The following is a 17,456-nucleotide window of genomic DNA, read 5'->3' as shown; positions in this document are numbered from 1 at the left end:
TTCTGTGTATTTACACTGAGAGCAACGAAAACACTGGAGTCAGATTTCCAGAGTATGGAAAGATTGTGATTGATTGTGTTTGCTGTCTCCTCCGTTTCAAAGCAGAGAGCTCAAAGGGACTCGGGGAAAATTCGAGATTTTGGACCTACAACTGTTCCAACTGTGGGGAATAAATAGCAGGGCAGAAATATATTCAAAATTATATTGAAATTGGTGTATTTGCTCAGCTGAAATGATGCACTAAATGGGCATTATACAGCATCAGCTGCTTGACGATCGGCTGATTATTCCATGTGTGACCTTACAGAAGTAGTGCGAGGACAAACTCTAAGTGTCAGGTTCAGTATATCCTCCCATCTCATAATTAACTCCACTAATGTTTGCTCACAGCACTGTTCAGTTCACCTTTGTCCTCTCTGATTCGAGTTCAACGCTGCGTTCAGGTTTAAGTGACAACTTGGACTTCGACGTAGCGGTGGTGGGTCTACCGTCTAGACCTTGAACCCGGCGACCTTTCAAATAAAAAACACTCAGTAACAAGGGTGAGTGAGCCCCGGTGTCTAATTGTAATAGAAGTAATCTTCATGAAAGGCCACACTGCACACTGTTCCCAGGGGTTTTTGTCTCTTAAAGCAGCCTATCAGCTCCTACCGGGAGCTTAGTTCCTCCTCTCCTACGGTGAATTGCCTTAAGGCGGCCTCGACTTTGTTCCCTCTTGTCTCCCAATGGAGGGGTGACCTTCCCATCCCATTCAGGACTGCAGTCACTGTCTATGTACCGGAGGGGATTGAAAAACCCATCTCTTCAGGAAACATGTCACGTCCGTCTCTGCCCTGCCGTTCCCTCTCACTCCTCCAAATCACACCTCCGTCTCCTTGTCTTACTCCTGTCTCCTCACAAGGAATTTAACCTTTTACACCTGCTGCTTATTTCTTCTTTTAAGTTGTTTACCGGCTTCATCTCACGAGCAAGTGTTTTCCACGAGCAGTCGAAGTAGACGGAGACAAGACGGCGTGCATTTATGACACTAGAAGAGGATGTTAAAGCTGCAGCTGGTAACCTTGAGCAAATATGATAAAAAAAAGTGATTTTTATAAAACTGTCAGAGAGATAATCTGTGAATAAAATCAGGTTCCTGTGCCTCCTCCTCGTGCTCGTAATGACATTCACAAGACTCCACCGCGCCCGAACGAAAACAACCAATCAGAGCCGAGCAGTCTCGAAGCAGCTGATCAAATATGAATCAATACTCTCTTACTCTATTGTCTATTTCTCTCCTCAAATGTTTTCAAAATCATCTTGTAGTGTACTGTCTTGCTTTAAAATGAGAAAGTTTGTGAACCGGCAGCCATGTTGAGATCAGTTGAGGAAATACCAAGCACCGCCCACCAGCCGGAGCACAGCCAATAGGAACGCTCTCTCTCTCTCTGAAATGACCTGTGATTGGTCAAAGTCTCCGGTCACAGGCTAGATTTTTTAAATCCTGAAAACAGAGCCATGAGGAGGAGCAGAAGTCTAGTTTTCTCTCAGAACACTTGAATTACAATATGCTGAAAGGTTATTATGGGATGTTTGCCCAATGATGCCAAAAATATACTGCCTACTGCAGCTTTAAACATTATGAAAAACTTGCACATCAACATGTTTTAGGAAATGTGTAAACATCGCAACGCCGACCTTGTCAAGAAGGTGGTTGAAGGAATGAAAGAAGGAGGTTGTGAGAAATATGTCTGTCTGTCTCCATCACCCTGTTTCAGCGCCCAGGACAGCGCCGCTGCCACACTACTATACACACACATACCTCACATAACAAACAGCGATATCTATCTGAGAAAAACTAATAATAATTCATGCTGAATATGAATAATGAATAATGTTGTGGGATTATTTCTTACTGTACTTTATTATGATACTTATCTTAAAAAAACAAAACAAACGAAGCATTTGAATAGTGATTTGGAGGTTGATTACCGTGGCAACTAGGGATGTCACGAGAACCGATACTTCGGTACCAAGTCGATGCCAAAATTCTAAAGACGTGACGGTACTCTTTTCTACTGTACTGCAGGTACCGTACAATGCCTGTAATCAGGGCCCAAATTAACAAGCGGCAAATAAGCTTGTTAATTTGATTGATTTTTTAATCAGAGATCCTTTATTAATTTGTTCGAGAAGATGACTCACTCGTGTGTAAATACCTGAACTGAAAAACTGATCAGAGATCCTTCATTGATTTGTTTGAGAAGATGACTCACTTGTGGGGGAAAAAATTTAACTGAATTTCTATCTTTTGTTGTTTATTTCTAAATCTCTGAAAAGTGGTGCTTTTTTATCATCAAAATATAACATTAGCATTTTAAATAAATATTTAATGGTCTAATGGACTGTCACCATGTCAGTGAATTGAAACTACTGCTTGCATTCTGAGGATATACAGTATATAGAGAGAGTGCGTGTGTGCGTGTACAGCCTCTGCTGTTTTCTTACAGTCATTGAGCTCTACCTGAGGAATAAAGTCTCATCATTTTCCTTTTATTTTTTTACCTTGGTATTGAATTGGGTATCGAGAATTGTGGAAATTCACTGCTATTAGTATCGACTACTAGATTTCTGGTATTGTGACATCCCTAGTGGCAACAGTTGCTTCGAAGCATTCAGGTCAGCCCTATGGTTAAGTTAATCGGAGTATGCACGACTGCATGTAAACAGCAATATTAGTGGAATATTAATTTTCATTAGCGAACATAGTCTGATTACGTTTACATGCACTAAATATTCAGTTTTGTTCCCTTCTTACAAAGGTTGACGTTGTGATATTAACGCATATCCAAAAACCTGTTGATATCCAAGTCTTTCATCATGTTTAAAAGTAGGTGTGTTTCTCCTTCCGACCAGGCGGCAAGAGGCCGTGTGTCGCAAACTGCAGTAAAACCCCCAATTGAATACATATTGTTATATTCAGAATAATAGTGGGATATTAGTGTGCATGTAAATGCGGCTCAATGATGTGTTTTTTAAAACAATGGAGCTCTATGGCACAGAGGAAGAAGCTTTAGATACACACACACGATACTTGTTAGTAGACACATTCACTGTTGTTTTTGGGTCTTTTCATTGTATTTGTTGTCAAGAAACATGCAGAATATCTCCAGATCTCCAGATAAACCCTGTTGAGGCTGATTGTTGAGTCAATCATGGCTTTGAATGACGAGCTCATTTAAATCTGCCTGGCCAGGAGCAGCACTGCCGAGTCTGTTAGTGTCACTGCAGTAATTCTCGCCTTACATCTTTGTTGCTGGGTAGTAATTTTACACCTCAGTTACATGTTAAAGGAGTCAAGGTAAAGTTCAGTGCAGTTTTGTGTTGTTTAATTGATGCTTTCTCCTCCACTGGCACTGAAATCAACCGGAAACGGAGCAGGGACGGATCTGTGAGACTGTGTGTGTGACTGCAAGGCTCCTGATATAATGTAGCACTGAATGCAATCACATTTAGCAGAATGTCCTGCATTAAAAACAAAAAATTATTGAAAGAAACAGAGTCGGTTGTCTAAAAAGCACTGATGAATATTTTAGGAATCAAAGCGTATTTGATTAGTCCAGTTTGGAGGCTGTGACTTTGACCTTTGGAGTCCAACGTGCAAAGAATACAGTAGCTGTGATTTGTGTTTATGATGTCGGATTACTAGAAATAAAAGCTACTAGAAGAGCATGAAAAAAAATACAAATATGAAAACTAAGAAAACGTATCATGACGAATAGACGTGGTGGTGGAAAATGCCGTGTTTGGAGTTTGTCAGGGAACAAACAGAAATCAGAAGCCGAAGCGGAGGCAGAGTTGCGGTGCGATGGATGGATCTGTGTGGATTTTGTACAGTCGAGCTGAAGAGTGGCACCGGGAGATAAGAAGAGAGGCACACGAGAGACAAACAGAGCAGCGGAGAGAGTGAACAACAGCGGAGGGGGAAGCACAGGCTGCATTATGTTGTTGCACACCTTGACAGGCTTTCACTAACATGGATGCCAGCAAGGAAAAAAACGTGTGAATCTTGGCTCTTGTGGGGACTTAGGAAGCAGCAAAGAGAGGCAAATACATCACTCTAGGCAACTCTATGAGAGTGTGTCTGCCCAGCTGCTCTTCTGCTTGTTTGTGAGCTTTCTTACCGGTGTGTGTACACGGGATATATATGTGTGTGTGTGTGTTGCTTCCATCTGCATGAGTCCGGCTCTGATAAATGGCATGTCTGGACACAGTGGTGAGCGAGCGCCCACGCTGGCCATTGACAGCCACGGTGTCGTCTCAGCAATCCACACCAGATCAACTCGACCTTGACACATTATCATATTTATAGGAACTTTATAAAAAAAGTAGTAAAAGAGTAAAACACAGGAGGTAAAATGAGAAGCTTGCTGGGTAAAGCATGCCACAGACACTAGGATAGCGTCACAGCCGTGCAAGATACAGTCACGAAACGTTACAGGTGTGTAGTTGAGATCAAAATTAAGGTCGAGTTCAAAGGTTGGCGTGGTCGGAGCAAGGCGGCAAGAAGTAAAGGGTAGGAAGTGAGGAAGGGGCCATTGGTCCCCCCGTTTTACACCCCTGGCCCTATTTGGCGTTGGGTCTGGCCCAGGACAATATCTGATTAATGGCTGTAACCATACTTGCCAACCTTGAGTCTTCAAAAATAGGGAGGATTTCAAAACCAAAGCGGGGTGTCTCTGTGTCCTCCCTCAGAAAAATCTGAGTTTCAGAGAATCAAAGAAGAATGAAAACAAAATAATAAGTACACTGCAACAGCATTTGTATTAAATAGGCTTAGTTTTAATTTTACTTTTAATTCTCAAGAAAGAAAACTGAATAATTTGCCCCTCTGGCGTGTAGTCGGTGAATCTCTGGTATAAACTAGGAGAATATTTATCAGTTTTCATTCATTTTGTGCTCCTGCTTGAGTATTTCCTCTCTCTTAGATCTCTCCATTTCTCTCTCCTTTTCTCTCACTCATCGAAGGTGCTTTCAGACACAATGTGACAACGGCACCACTGCGCTCTGAAACCCGTTATTTTTATGTCTTTTATATTATAAAGCAGGTTTAAGTGTTTTATAAATACTGTTATTTACTATACGGAGAAACACACACAGCCCGTATTCAGAAACTGAGCGTTTGAAACAAGCCGTTAAGATTTCTGTCCATTTGTGATGTCACAAATCTACAATATTTAGACCATTACACGGTTTTAAACATTCTAAATGTGTCCCAGTTTACTTCCTGTTGCAGTGTATGTAAATAACAGCAGCTGACAGGAAGTAAACATGGACCCAAACTGTTGCCTAGCAACGCAATTCCATTGCAATTCCATTGCAATTCCGTTGAAGTGCACTAAAACGGAGCGTTTCAGACAGAGGGTAAATACAGGTATATTCAGGCAGACAGTATGAGGAAAATAAAGGATTTTTTTAACATTACAGCATGTAAACATGTTCTACTAGAAACACAAAATACATTAAGAACCTGGAAATAAGAACGATATGGGACCTTTAAACTCTGTGTTTTAGTCTGGACGGACAGAAACGGAGACCTTTGAAAACGACATCATCCTCGACCACCGGCGGTTAATTTCAACATGGATAACGAGTTACAAGCGTTGCTGACCTTGTTGTCTCTGCTAGCAGCTGTTGTGCAGTTAAATTCTGCATTTTATAGTGCTGCTGCTGCCTAGATGAGCAGGAGGGAAGCTTTTATTAGAGGGCTTTGCATCAATTCCCGTGTCCAGTGCTACTTTCTGTTTACACCGGCACGCGCATGCTAACTGTATTAGTGTGGATGAGTGAGGTAAAAGGTGTATTTTGCACACACATGGAGCCCTTTATTTTAATGTCATATATGGTACAGTATGCTCACACAAGTTGCATCAGAAAGAGAGGATAGTTTCCTCTGAATCATAACGCCTGATACTGAAAGAATAAACTCATCTGCAAAAATATAAAACAATGTCCAGGCCTTTCTTTGTCGGCTTTAGAGGGTTAACATTTCCAGCTTTGCTATTTTTAAAGATGATTTGCAGGTTGAAAAACAATAACATCAAACTGGTCACACAGCCATGCTGGGATTTTATGCAAAGTACTAAAATGTACCTCAAGTTCATCCATTACAAGAGACTTCTTCTTTGCCGCCTCGAAAGCTTCTAGTAGCTCATCAGTAAAAGGCGTGTTAATGTATTGTGCCCGGGCATCGTCCGTTTCCATGACAACAAATGGAAACCTGCTGACGAATTCATCATTTATGGCCAAGGGAGAAACGGACAGAAGAGTTTTTTTTATAAAGAGGCCTGATTGTTGTAGTCGGGGGTTTGGTGACTCCTCCTAACCCCGGTGGGAGAGAGAGCAGGGAGGTGAACTACCCAGAAACCCTTGTGTTCAGGGGTCATATCCTGTAGCTGGTGGAGATTACAACTGTCACCTCTATCAAGACACAACAGACTTCTTCTAAAAGAGGACAGAGAGTCACAGTTTCAGGTGTATACTGAGGTTGTTTGGGTGAAAACCTGAGTTGAAAAGCTATTCAGTTGGCCAAAAGAAACGAGATAAAAAGCAAAAATATATATATTTACTAGGGCTGTCAAAGCTAACGTGATAATATCGCATGAACGCAAACACGCACGGATCAATATTGAAATATTCTGTGCACATAAACAAGATGTTTGTACATCAGAATCACACCAGTATCATGTTTGGTATTTGATGTTTCTTTTGCATGATTTGTGCTCAGTGAAAAAATCCCAACATAAGTAAACTAACACGACTTTGTCACCTCTGAAGTTGATAAAAGTCTGAAGGCACTGAAGTAATCACTCTTGATCAAAATTATTCACTTCATAAATTGCGTCTGTGGCAGCTTCTCCTCTGCTTGATTCCTTTAAGAACATTTACCATCTTAAAACTGCTTCTTGCAATGTTCTCTCCATTCATCTTCTGCTTCTTGCTCTTGATAATCTCTCTCATCATAATCACCATCTTTACATGATCATTTCCATCATAATTTGTCCTTATCTTCCACTTTTTCCGTCTAATTTCCTCTGCTTTTGAGGCCTCTCCCTACGTCGCCTCCTCTCTTGTCTTCGCCGTCTCATCATTGCCTTCCTCTCGTTTGCTTCACCCCACTTCTGTCCAAGCTATTTATACCGCCTGGCAGAGCAACAAAGTTCTTCAACAGGGCTGGAGTTTGGAGAGGGAAGGCGGCCGAGGCTCACACACGGCTTCACCAGTTAATCTGGTTAGCTCCAGTCGAAGACAACAGGACAATCCTGTGGCCTTCTCTTCTTCTCTTCTTCCTCGCTCTGAGAGCCCTCTGGAAGTTTGACTTACTTGTGTTCTACATACCTAAGATGTATTATTCTGGTATGTACTGTGGCTTTCAAAAGGAAATAAACCCCACTACGCTACTAAATGGTTTTGATAAATAAATTGTTCAGGAAATGTAAAAGCTGCCTGGACGATGTTCAGTGGCAACGTTTTCTCCCGTGTCCAGTGTTATATTGTGCTATGATGTCATCGGCAGGTGGTCGTAGTGAAGAACTCACAGAGAATTATCACCTCACATCACAATATCGATATAATATCGATATATTGCCCAGCCCTACGTGCAATACGGGTGGGGGAAAACCGCACGTTAACGCGATACGATAACGTTTCCTGTCCGTGACAGAGTTAGCATGCAGCTTTATCCGTGATGTCTAGCTCTGCTTTTCCTGTCAATGTGTGAAACCCAAAGTGTTTCCATCCTTTACTGGATGTGTAGTGTTTACCACGCTGGATTTAACATGTGAGGGTGCAGCTCGTATCCACGCAGACCCTCCAACGTTTTCTGATTTCTCGTTTCGGCTTGCTGCGGTTTGTTTTGGTTGACGGATACGGAACGGATATGACGTCACCTTAATCAGACTACAACAATAAAAGCGGTAACTTCCTTCTACCTCTGCATAGACTCAAATGAAGCAAATATATCGATTCTGGTATTAAAACATTAGTTTATACGTAAGGGATAATGTACAGCGAGCCTGTCATTTTTAGTCATAGCAGAGTGGTCTCCCATCGGGATTTCTTTCACAACAATGACATTGATATTATCCCGCTTATTACACGGCTACTTACTGAAGAAATCAATATTTTGACACAAAAACGGTCCTCCAGAGTCCGACATCTGAACTGCGCCCATAGCAACGGTCTGTTATACATAGCAACAGTCTGTTATACATAGCAACGGTCTGTTATACATAGCAACAGTCTGTTATACATAGCAACGGTCTGTTATACGTAGCAACAATCTGTTATACAGACATTACAGACTGCAGAACGCTGTGATTGACCAATCAGAATCGAGTATTCAACACAGCCGTGTAATAAATGTAGTTAGAGTGTTTGGCTTCGGGGTATTTCATTTTTTAAGAATCCATGTTTTTCTAACAGACAGGGTTGAATAACTTTCATCAACAACTCACAGCTGGACTCTCGGCTTCCTTCTGTGAATAATTGCGACACTCTTTCCCATCAGACTAGTTTATAACATCCAAACTGGAAGAGTCTCCACTTAGCTCATCTGAGTTAGAGGAGCAGGTGATCCAGTAGTGTGTCCGTCCTGCCTGTGAGACATTAAGCCTTTAAATTCATTCAATACATGCCGCTGCAGCTAAACCAAGTTTATTTGCAAAACATCATGAAGAGCGCTGCACTCATCCCAAACAGCGGTGTATTAGAGAACAGAACAATAGAAAAGGAAGCAATGTGGGACATTTCAATCTGTCACTGACCACAGGATTCATTTCCTCTGACCAATCAGGGAAGATAGTGAACAATATGAAACAAAGTCTGTGTAGGAGTAGGCTCAATATCCCCACGGGAGAGACGACTCCGTCTCGCTGGGCAGCGTCTTTATACTAAATTACGTTCTTTCACAGGTAATGAGCAAATGACAAATTATATTGTAGGAATGTGAGGAGGCAGAGTCTTAGCGCTGTGGGACATTGGCAAAAATATGTTTTTTAATTTATTTTCCGGTCTTCAGATTCACCGTTCACTCAGCTGCTGCATGCTGAGTTCTGCTTCATCACTAAAATACATATGAGGGGATGATGAACGGATGGATGCAAGAACAAAGTCAGACAGACGACCTATTTCCTCATGTTTTTGAGTCTAAGTGACTAATAGCGACAACAATTTCTGAAACTGGTCCAGCGTTGAGAGAGAGCTCTGTAGACGGCAGCTGGCACCGTCATTTACATCCACTAAAAGTGCTGCTTCTTGCCATGACAGGCTCTGATTGTTATTATAAGTGTCTGACATTATGGAAAGAGTCTCGCTCGAGGAGAAGTCTCGTTCTGAATCTAGCAATTATCGCTTCATTTGAGTCCATGTGGAGGTAGAAGGAAGTTACCGCTTTCATTGTTGTAGTCTGAGTAACGTGACGTCATACTTGTTTCAAAAACCAAGACAAAGCCGTAGCGAGAAAGCAGGAAATGACGGAGGGTCACCGTGGATACGAGCTGCAGCCTCACATGTTAAATCCAGCGTGGTAAACACTACACATCCAGTAAAGGATGGAAACACTTTGGGTTTCACACATTGACAGGAAAAGCAGAGCTAGACATCACGGCTAAAGCTGCATGCTAACTCTGTCACGGACAGGAAACGTTATGGTATCGCGGTAACGTTGTGGTCGAGCCGGCTGTCGCTCTCGTCTCCGTGGTCAAATGGGCCGACGCTACGATTGTAGAGCACCCAGATACTGACATTTGTGTTCTCTGCATTGAAACGGCCCCGATGGAGCTGACCATGGATGGATAAAGAGAACGGAGCTGACGGGAGAGCTAGAGACGGACTTGGCACTGTGTGGCAAGTTGTTCTAGTCATTAATAAGAAATACAAATGTATTAATTATTAATTAATTATTTAAAATGAATTGTAACTGTGTATAAGGGTTTAGAACATTATGATAGAAGTATATGATGGTCATCCCCATGCTCTATTATGTCTCATAAGTTGTTGCAGCAATTTTGGGGTTGATACCATTTGTTACACAGATTTGGTGCTAAATTTAACCATTTTTTATCACTATAGAATTAATAAAACTGATCAATAATCCCTCCAGAATACCACATTAAGACACCAAGACCTTGAGGAACACCACAGAAAAAGCCATGCTGTGACATTTGGAGATTTCTGCAAGAATTGTATGTTTCGGCGATTGGATGGCGAGCACTTCTGTTGTGTAAGCTGCTCAGAAACCCCCTTATTGTCAATCTAGCTAGGAAAGCCATCCATCAAGTGTCTCCTATGGGGACTAACACTAACTACAGTTGGGCTCATTGGATCCACAAGAGTCTCAGCTTTACAGTGATACCCAATTTATGTAATTCAAGACTGTTTAGCGACCCCAGTATGTAGAAATATTAAAAAACTCCATTTTAGAATAGGTTTTTAGCCAAAACTGCATGTGATTATCATAAAGTGGGCATGTCTGTTAAGGGGAGACTCGTGGGTACCCAAAGAACCCATTTACATTCACATATCTGGAGGTCAGAGGTCAAAGGACCCCTTTGAAAATGGACATGACAGTTTTTCCTCGCCAAAATGTAGCACAAGTTTGTAGCGTTTTTTAGCCTACTTCAAGACAAGCTAGTATGACATGGTTGGTACCGATGGATTCCTCGGGTTTTTCTAGTTTCATATGATATCTGTAGCTTCACTCTAGCTCTAAAACTGATCCTGCTACAGCCTCTGAAACACAGTAAAGTCAGTCGGGATTGCCCGCCCTTTCTGGAGTGAACCCGGCAGACGGAGTTGATCGACATCCTTCATCCTCCTCTTCCCCCTCAGCCTAAAGCGGTGTGGGTTTACCTAACCCCTGTCTTGGCTTGGCCTCAGTCCCCTGGCCCCTGGGCAGCAATAAAAACAGGTAAACAGTGGGGAGGCTGGAGCACACCAATAACGAAGGGGGATTAAATGGGCTGTGTGACTCATTAACTGTCAATCGCCCCCCAAATCCCTCCAACCGCTCACACACACACACACACACACAAACACACACACACACACACACACATACAGCTGTGGTTTCTACTGAACTGGACTCCCTCAGCACCCGAGCGGGCAGTATGAGAGTCTGAAGAGCTGAGGAGTGGAACCAAACGAATGAAATGAGATAGATATTGAGATGCAATGGCTTCTTCATTTCCAGTTTAAAGGTGCAATCAGAACAATTTCTACTGCTCCGAACCACAAAACCACCTAAATGAGCCGCTGATCAGCAACCATGACTCAAACATTATCTCTATTTCAGATGCTGAAATTTTTAAGCTTTCACTTTCTGGCCTCAAAATAAATCTCATCCACTCCGCTCCAGTTTAGTCCTCCATCATCTGAGGAATATTTCAACAACTCCACGCTCTCTATTCCGGTCGGATTGGGAAATACTGGTTCATGCTTTTATCATCAGCGGACTCTGTAACTGCAACACTCTTTTTACTGATCTTCCTGTAAAAAAACACATCTAATTCAAAATGCAGCTAATCGTGTCTCGATTAGGACCAAAAACATAATTTGTACATTTCTACTATGAGCAGAAAGCAAGAATAAGACAAGAATAAAGAGCACAGAGCTGAAGAAGGCTGGAAAGATGCAGACAATATGGTCAAAGTTTAGTTTTATTGCTATTAGGGCTGTCAAAGTTAACGTGATAATAACGCGTTTGCCACTAATTTCTTTAATGCATTAACGCGACTTGTGATTTTTAGATTGTAGCAGGCTCAGTTTTAAAGCTAGAGTGAAGATACTGGTAGCATATAAAACTACAAAACCTAATGAATCCATCGGTACCAACCATGTCATACTAACTTGTCATGAAGGAGGTTAAATAACGCTCCAAACTCGCATTAAACTTTGATGTGGAAAAACTGTCATGGTCATTATCAAAGGGGTCCCTTGACCTCTGACCTCCAGATCAGTGAATGTAAATGGGTTCTATGGGTACCCACGAGTCTCCCCTTTACAGACATGCCCACTTTATGGGGCTGCACGATTTAAAGGGGACATATTATGCTCATCATCAGGTTCATGTTTGTATTTTGGTTTTCTACTAGAACATGTTTACATGCTTTAATGTTCAAACAACACATTATTTTCCTCATACTGTCTGTCTGAATAAACCTGTATTCACCCTCTGTCTGAAACGCTTCCTTTTAGTGCATGTCAACGGAATTGCGTTGCTAAGTAACAGCTTGTGTCCATGTTTACTTCCTGTCAGCTGATGTCATTCACATACACTGCAACAGGAAATAAACTGGGACACATTTAGAATGTTAACGTTTAAAACTGTGTAATTGTTTAAATATTGTAGATTTGTGACATCACAAATGTACAGAAATCCTAACGGCTTGTTTCAAACGCAGTTTCTGAATACGAGCTGTGTGTTTTTATCTGTGGATTGAGTGTTTTGATGCTTTCTATATATATATATATAATCACTGCTTTATAATATGAAAGACATGAAAATCTCACTTTTTTACAATATGGGACCTTTAAAAAGAAAACATATCCAACTGCGATTATTTTGACTGATATTTCAATTGTGATATGATTTGCAATATTAGAGTGAACTTTTACATCATTGTTCTCATTTTCATTGAAAAACATTAGAATGATTATGGTAATGACTTAAGTCTGCAGAATATGATGTGTAGGCCAGGACGTCTCTGCAGCGCCACAATATTGAATTTAAAACGGTATCTTGACACATATTTCACCTTTAATAAACCTTCTGCTTTATCTTCTTTTATTTAAGACTAAACACAAGGGGGGGGGGCGGGGGCGGGTGGGGGGGTTGTGTGTGTCTGCATCTATATTAGAACCTATTTTCTATAATGTGCTTGTGCTCTAAAAATAAACTTGAATTTAAACAACTTGAAGGACGGGCGTAGCGTTTTGCTCTAAAGCCAAACAGCTCATTTAACATTTCCGTTATTTATCTGCAGGAATGAGTTTGCAGATTGACCTCTACTTATCACCACATCAGGTGAATATCAGATGACTTGGTGTCTCTTTGAAATACCGATCTGTGATCATCATGCTGCTGTGATCCCGTCCGTCACCAACCAACCAGTAAACGTTGCTCCAGGTCTGATTTGTGTACATCAGCGTGTGATAGTCACAGAGTGTGAGGAGGAAACAAAGAACTCCCCAAACAGCTCTGGTATGTCGTTATTTTAGACGAACTATGTCTGCAGACATAAATAGTTAAAAAATGACTGATGCCACAAAACACACAGAACAAATGTTTCCACCAACAAACACAGACTTTGAAGTCTTTGCAGCCAGAAAGGCAGACTGGAACAGACTTGGTCAAACTGATCAGTCGAGTCGCCCGAAACATATTCTTAATCAGCCCAACGGTCTTAATGTGAGTCTGCTGATAGGGAATAAGAGGTGTCAGTGCTCACACACAAATATGTGAATATCTGAGCTAGTTTAGAAACATTATCTCCGTCACATAGTTTGTCCACCAGAGAGCTTCATGTCTGTAAACATCTTGGTCGCAGTTCTTTAATAACCATTTAAATGCTTGTTTGTTTATGTTGAGAAATTAATATTGGCTACGTCGCTATTAATAGTTTTTGACTCTATATTGATATCATATTGATCGTCTGATGATGAACAATTTGTAGAGAAAGACTCAAAAATCCTTTCATGTCATAGCTCATCCTGTGACTGTTCTGTCATGCTTTACTCCAGTGTGTATATACATGGAGGAGGAGTCTGTTGTCATAGAGACACTGCAGCTGGAATGATCACATACGGTGGTCATACGAGTGACGGCTCAACAATAAGGATTGCCCGGGGAAAGTAAAATGCCTCATCGGCCGAGCAAATCTAGCTACTCAATTGCCCAATCAGGCTAGTGGTAAAATATAATTCAACATATTTGTTATCTGGAGCTGATGATGGAAGTAGTTAAGGAGTGAGCCTTCTCGCTTCCTTCTCATCTCTGTTGAGAGTTGCACATGCACAGTACCGGTCGGGCACTCGCAAGAAAATGAGGGGCGGGTAAAGGCAAAGTTTATGAGCTGACGCGCTAACGAGCATTTCAATTACAGGTGTGATCCCGTCCACTGCCCAATTCAACACCCCGTTGCCACATATGAAACAAATTGGCACACAAACAGCCTTCTGCAGCCGTGGAAGCAAGCTAACCAACTGGATCAACAGAGATATAACGTTAACGTTAGATTCTACCCGACCTGAAAAGCCTCGCCACATATCGAGCGTAGCGTTAGTTCAGGCAGGCCATGAAGTCAAGCGCTGCTCATATGACAGCTATCAGCTGATAGTAGCCGATCTTAAACCAGCCCAATCAGCTGATGCATCAGCTGACGGATCAGCTGATTCCCCTCTATGCATTCATTGGCAAATTTCATACAGGGCGCCTTATTTAAGCTGCTTCAACCTGCCTACCTTTGCTGCTTCCTCTACAAAGCCGCTCGCAACCCACCTCCACCCCACCACCTCCTTTTAATACTGTGTCTGACTTAATCAATGTCATTTCTGTTGTAATTGATGCTGGCTCTGTTCTGCACCCAGGGGGGTCTTTGCTGCTGCTCTCCCTGCCTTTTGCTTTCCATGTATGCACATGGAAGGGCAAGGAGGTGTGCTCTCCTTGCATTATGCTACCACGTAGGCACGTGGATGGGCAGAGAGGTCCCAGAGCAGAGCCATACCGCCAATATACTGTATATATTACTGCAAATGGAAATAGTTTCTTTGACTAAAGTGGTCCCGACTGAAATCTCTGTGGTCCGTGTGCAGCTGGTTATCAACGCGGCGAGTATTTGAAACATACAGCCGGTGAAGTGATTCTGACTGCTGCTGGCCAGAGGCTAATGTTGTGATGCTAACTTGTTTTCAATTTGGACCGCAGTACCCATTTGAAACGCTGGCAGTCAATACTACATATTGCTCCTTTAACGTTGAACCTTGCAAGTAGGTTTAATGTGAACGTGAGAAGAAGATAAAGAGCAAAGACGGCCCTGGATGATTCGTTTCCATATGAAAAGTGTTTTCCAGTGCGGTGACAGTGATTGTGTACTCACCACTGGAGCAGTCCAGTCCTCCCCAGCCGGGCTCACACTGGCAGGTATCAGGAGAGACACAGCGTCCGTGGGCACACTCTTCAGTACACAACGCTGAGGAGGAGGAGGAGGAGGAAGAGGAGGACACAAAGATTCATATTAAAACTCTTCTTTAAATACATCTGAGTCCGTCTGGCTGTCTTCTTAAATCTGATCAATTACCAAGATCCTGTTGATCTCAGCCTTCTCAAGCATGGGCAACAGATATTCACAAAGGTTCATGCCAGAGGGGTAAATTATTCAGTTTTCCTTCCTGGGAATTAAAAGTAAAAATTAAAAGTATTTAACATAACAATGCTGTTGCAGTGTACTCATTATTTTCATTCTTTACAAGACATCAGGATGCAGGAAACAAAGTCTCTGAAACTTCTTTATTTTTGAGGTCTCAAGGAAGTATGGTTTATATATTATAGCGTTATTCCAGTATTATGGAAAGCACAATAACCAATTTCATCACACTTTGTCATTTGCTAGATTTATTTTAATGTTTTTGTCCCCAGCACTTCTGAAAACTTCATCCATGAGTGAATCAAGCATTTTCTGACAACAGAATTTGGGGGAGAAATGAAAGAAAGTGTATCTAGCTCAAGTTTTTCAAAAAGATTTTGGGCCATAAAATGAATGAACTATGAAGGCCTTAAGTCTGTGCATGAAGAAGAGTCCCTTAGAGAGTCTGATCACATCCCCGCTGTCAATGTTTCACTTGTTTGACAATTTAATACATCAATGAGGCACAGATTAATCCATCTAGAGTACAAATTGTGAGTGTCTGTTAATATTTATGTATTCAAAGAAATCATCTCAGCTCAGATATGGTGAGATGCTGCGAGCCGGTTCTCCTGATGGCGTGAGGAATATTATCTGTTGTGTACCGCAAAACCGATAAGGCAGCAGTGACATCTTCATTTTCACCTTACGCTTCTGCAGCTGGTGTAATATTTCATCAGGACACAACCTTTACAGTGGAGAGCTGTCATACACTATCTGAAGGTTTAAAACAAACGACTCTATCGCAGCGTAATAAACGATGCAGTGTTTTCACACGGCCGCCGCCGTGTCTCGCCGTGTTGTTATCTGGAGCAGCGATTAGCTCAGAGGCCGGAAGGTGGCCGCGAGAAGGTGTGAGGACGAGAGAGAAAGTTAAAGAGAGAAAGATGAAAAAGACTAAAACAAAGACAGAGACAACAATAAAAACTGATGACACACACACAAATTAAACACCTAAAAGTGAATCTGAAGACGTCACTCCCGCTGACTTCAAAAGAGTAACAAGTAAAACTTTAATCCAGATGACTTTTAATAATATAAAACTTGACTTTTTCACTGGCAGTTATTGTCATTACATCATAAATTTTGAGCAGCTCTCAAGGAGAAACCGCCAACTCTTTTATACTCCATAATGTAATATACTATACATATCCATAATGTCTTATGTGTGATTTAATAATAACTAGGGCTGTCAAAGTTAAAGCGATAAAAACACAAATTTGTTTTACTGCCACTAATTTCTTTAACGCAATTGATATCACTGAGGTTGTAGCGGGCTCAGTTTTAAAGCTAGAGTGAAGATACTCTCATATGAAACTAAAAAACCTGATGAATCCATCGGTACCAACCATGTCATACTAGCTGGTCATGAAGGAGGTTAAATAACGCTCCAAACTTGCGTTAAATTTTGGGCAAAAACTGTCATGTCCATTTTGAAAGGGGTCCCTTGACGCGGGGGTAGAACAATATATATATACATATATATATATATACGTGTATATATATATACTTATCTCCCTCTTAAGCTCATTTTTTAAACCTTTATGTAACCAGGAAGTATCTTCTTCAAGTTATTTCTCGTTTTTTAAATCCATAAACAAACACAAACGACAGATTGTCGTTGTGCAGAGCGCTACGTGCTGCAGCTATTTCTTGGCCGGGCTCAGTGACTTTGTGGAATATTGTCGTAACCGTGAGGTTGCCAAGCAAACAGCGGAGAGTGTAAATGGAGTCAGAGCGGCGAGGTGTCCAGGGTGTACTCTGCCCCGATGCATGCTGGGAAAGGCAGTAATTGTTAACAGCCCCACAGCTCAAGAATAATCATTTGAAATAGACAAAAAACTATAAAAATGGTAATTTAACCCGTCACACTAAAAGCCCCCAATGTTGCTTAATGGAATGAAAAAATCTGAGTGCAGATGATAAACAGCTCCAGTATCCTCTGTGCCACTTGTTAAAAGTGAATGGCTGAACTTTATCTAACATCCCCTGCAACTCATTTTGTGAGGATCACTT

General features: G+C 41.6%; 1 protein-coding gene across 3 annotated transcripts in view; it reads right to left on the bottom strand.

Annotated features, from left to right (window-relative positions):
• Window positions 1-17,456, bottom strand: part of LOC119501970 (multiple epidermal growth factor-like domains protein 11) — a 157,694-nt gene that overhangs the window by 78,896 nt on the left and 61,342 nt on the right. For all 3 annotated transcript variants that reach the window (XR_005209982.1, XM_037792770.1, XM_037792756.1), the window contains exon 6: window positions 15,135-15,227. Coding sequence is in view for 2 of the 3 variants with exons in the window: in XM_037792770.1 (XP_037648698.1) it covers window positions 15,135-15,227 (93 nt within the window). In the remaining variant the exon portion in view is untranslated. The remainder of the gene's footprint in view (window positions 1-15,134; window positions 15,228-17,456) is intronic.

Source organism: Sebastes umbrosus, chromosome 2 (genome assembly GCF_015220745.1).
Source record: "Sebastes umbrosus isolate fSebUmb1 chromosome 2, fSebUmb1.pri, whole genome shotgun sequence".
Classification (NCBI taxonomy): domain Eukaryota; kingdom Metazoa; phylum Chordata; class Actinopteri; order Perciformes; family Sebastidae; genus Sebastes; species Sebastes umbrosus.
The sequence above is the reverse complement of the archived record's forward strand: the minus strand, read 5'-3'. Positions and strand labels throughout refer to the sequence as shown.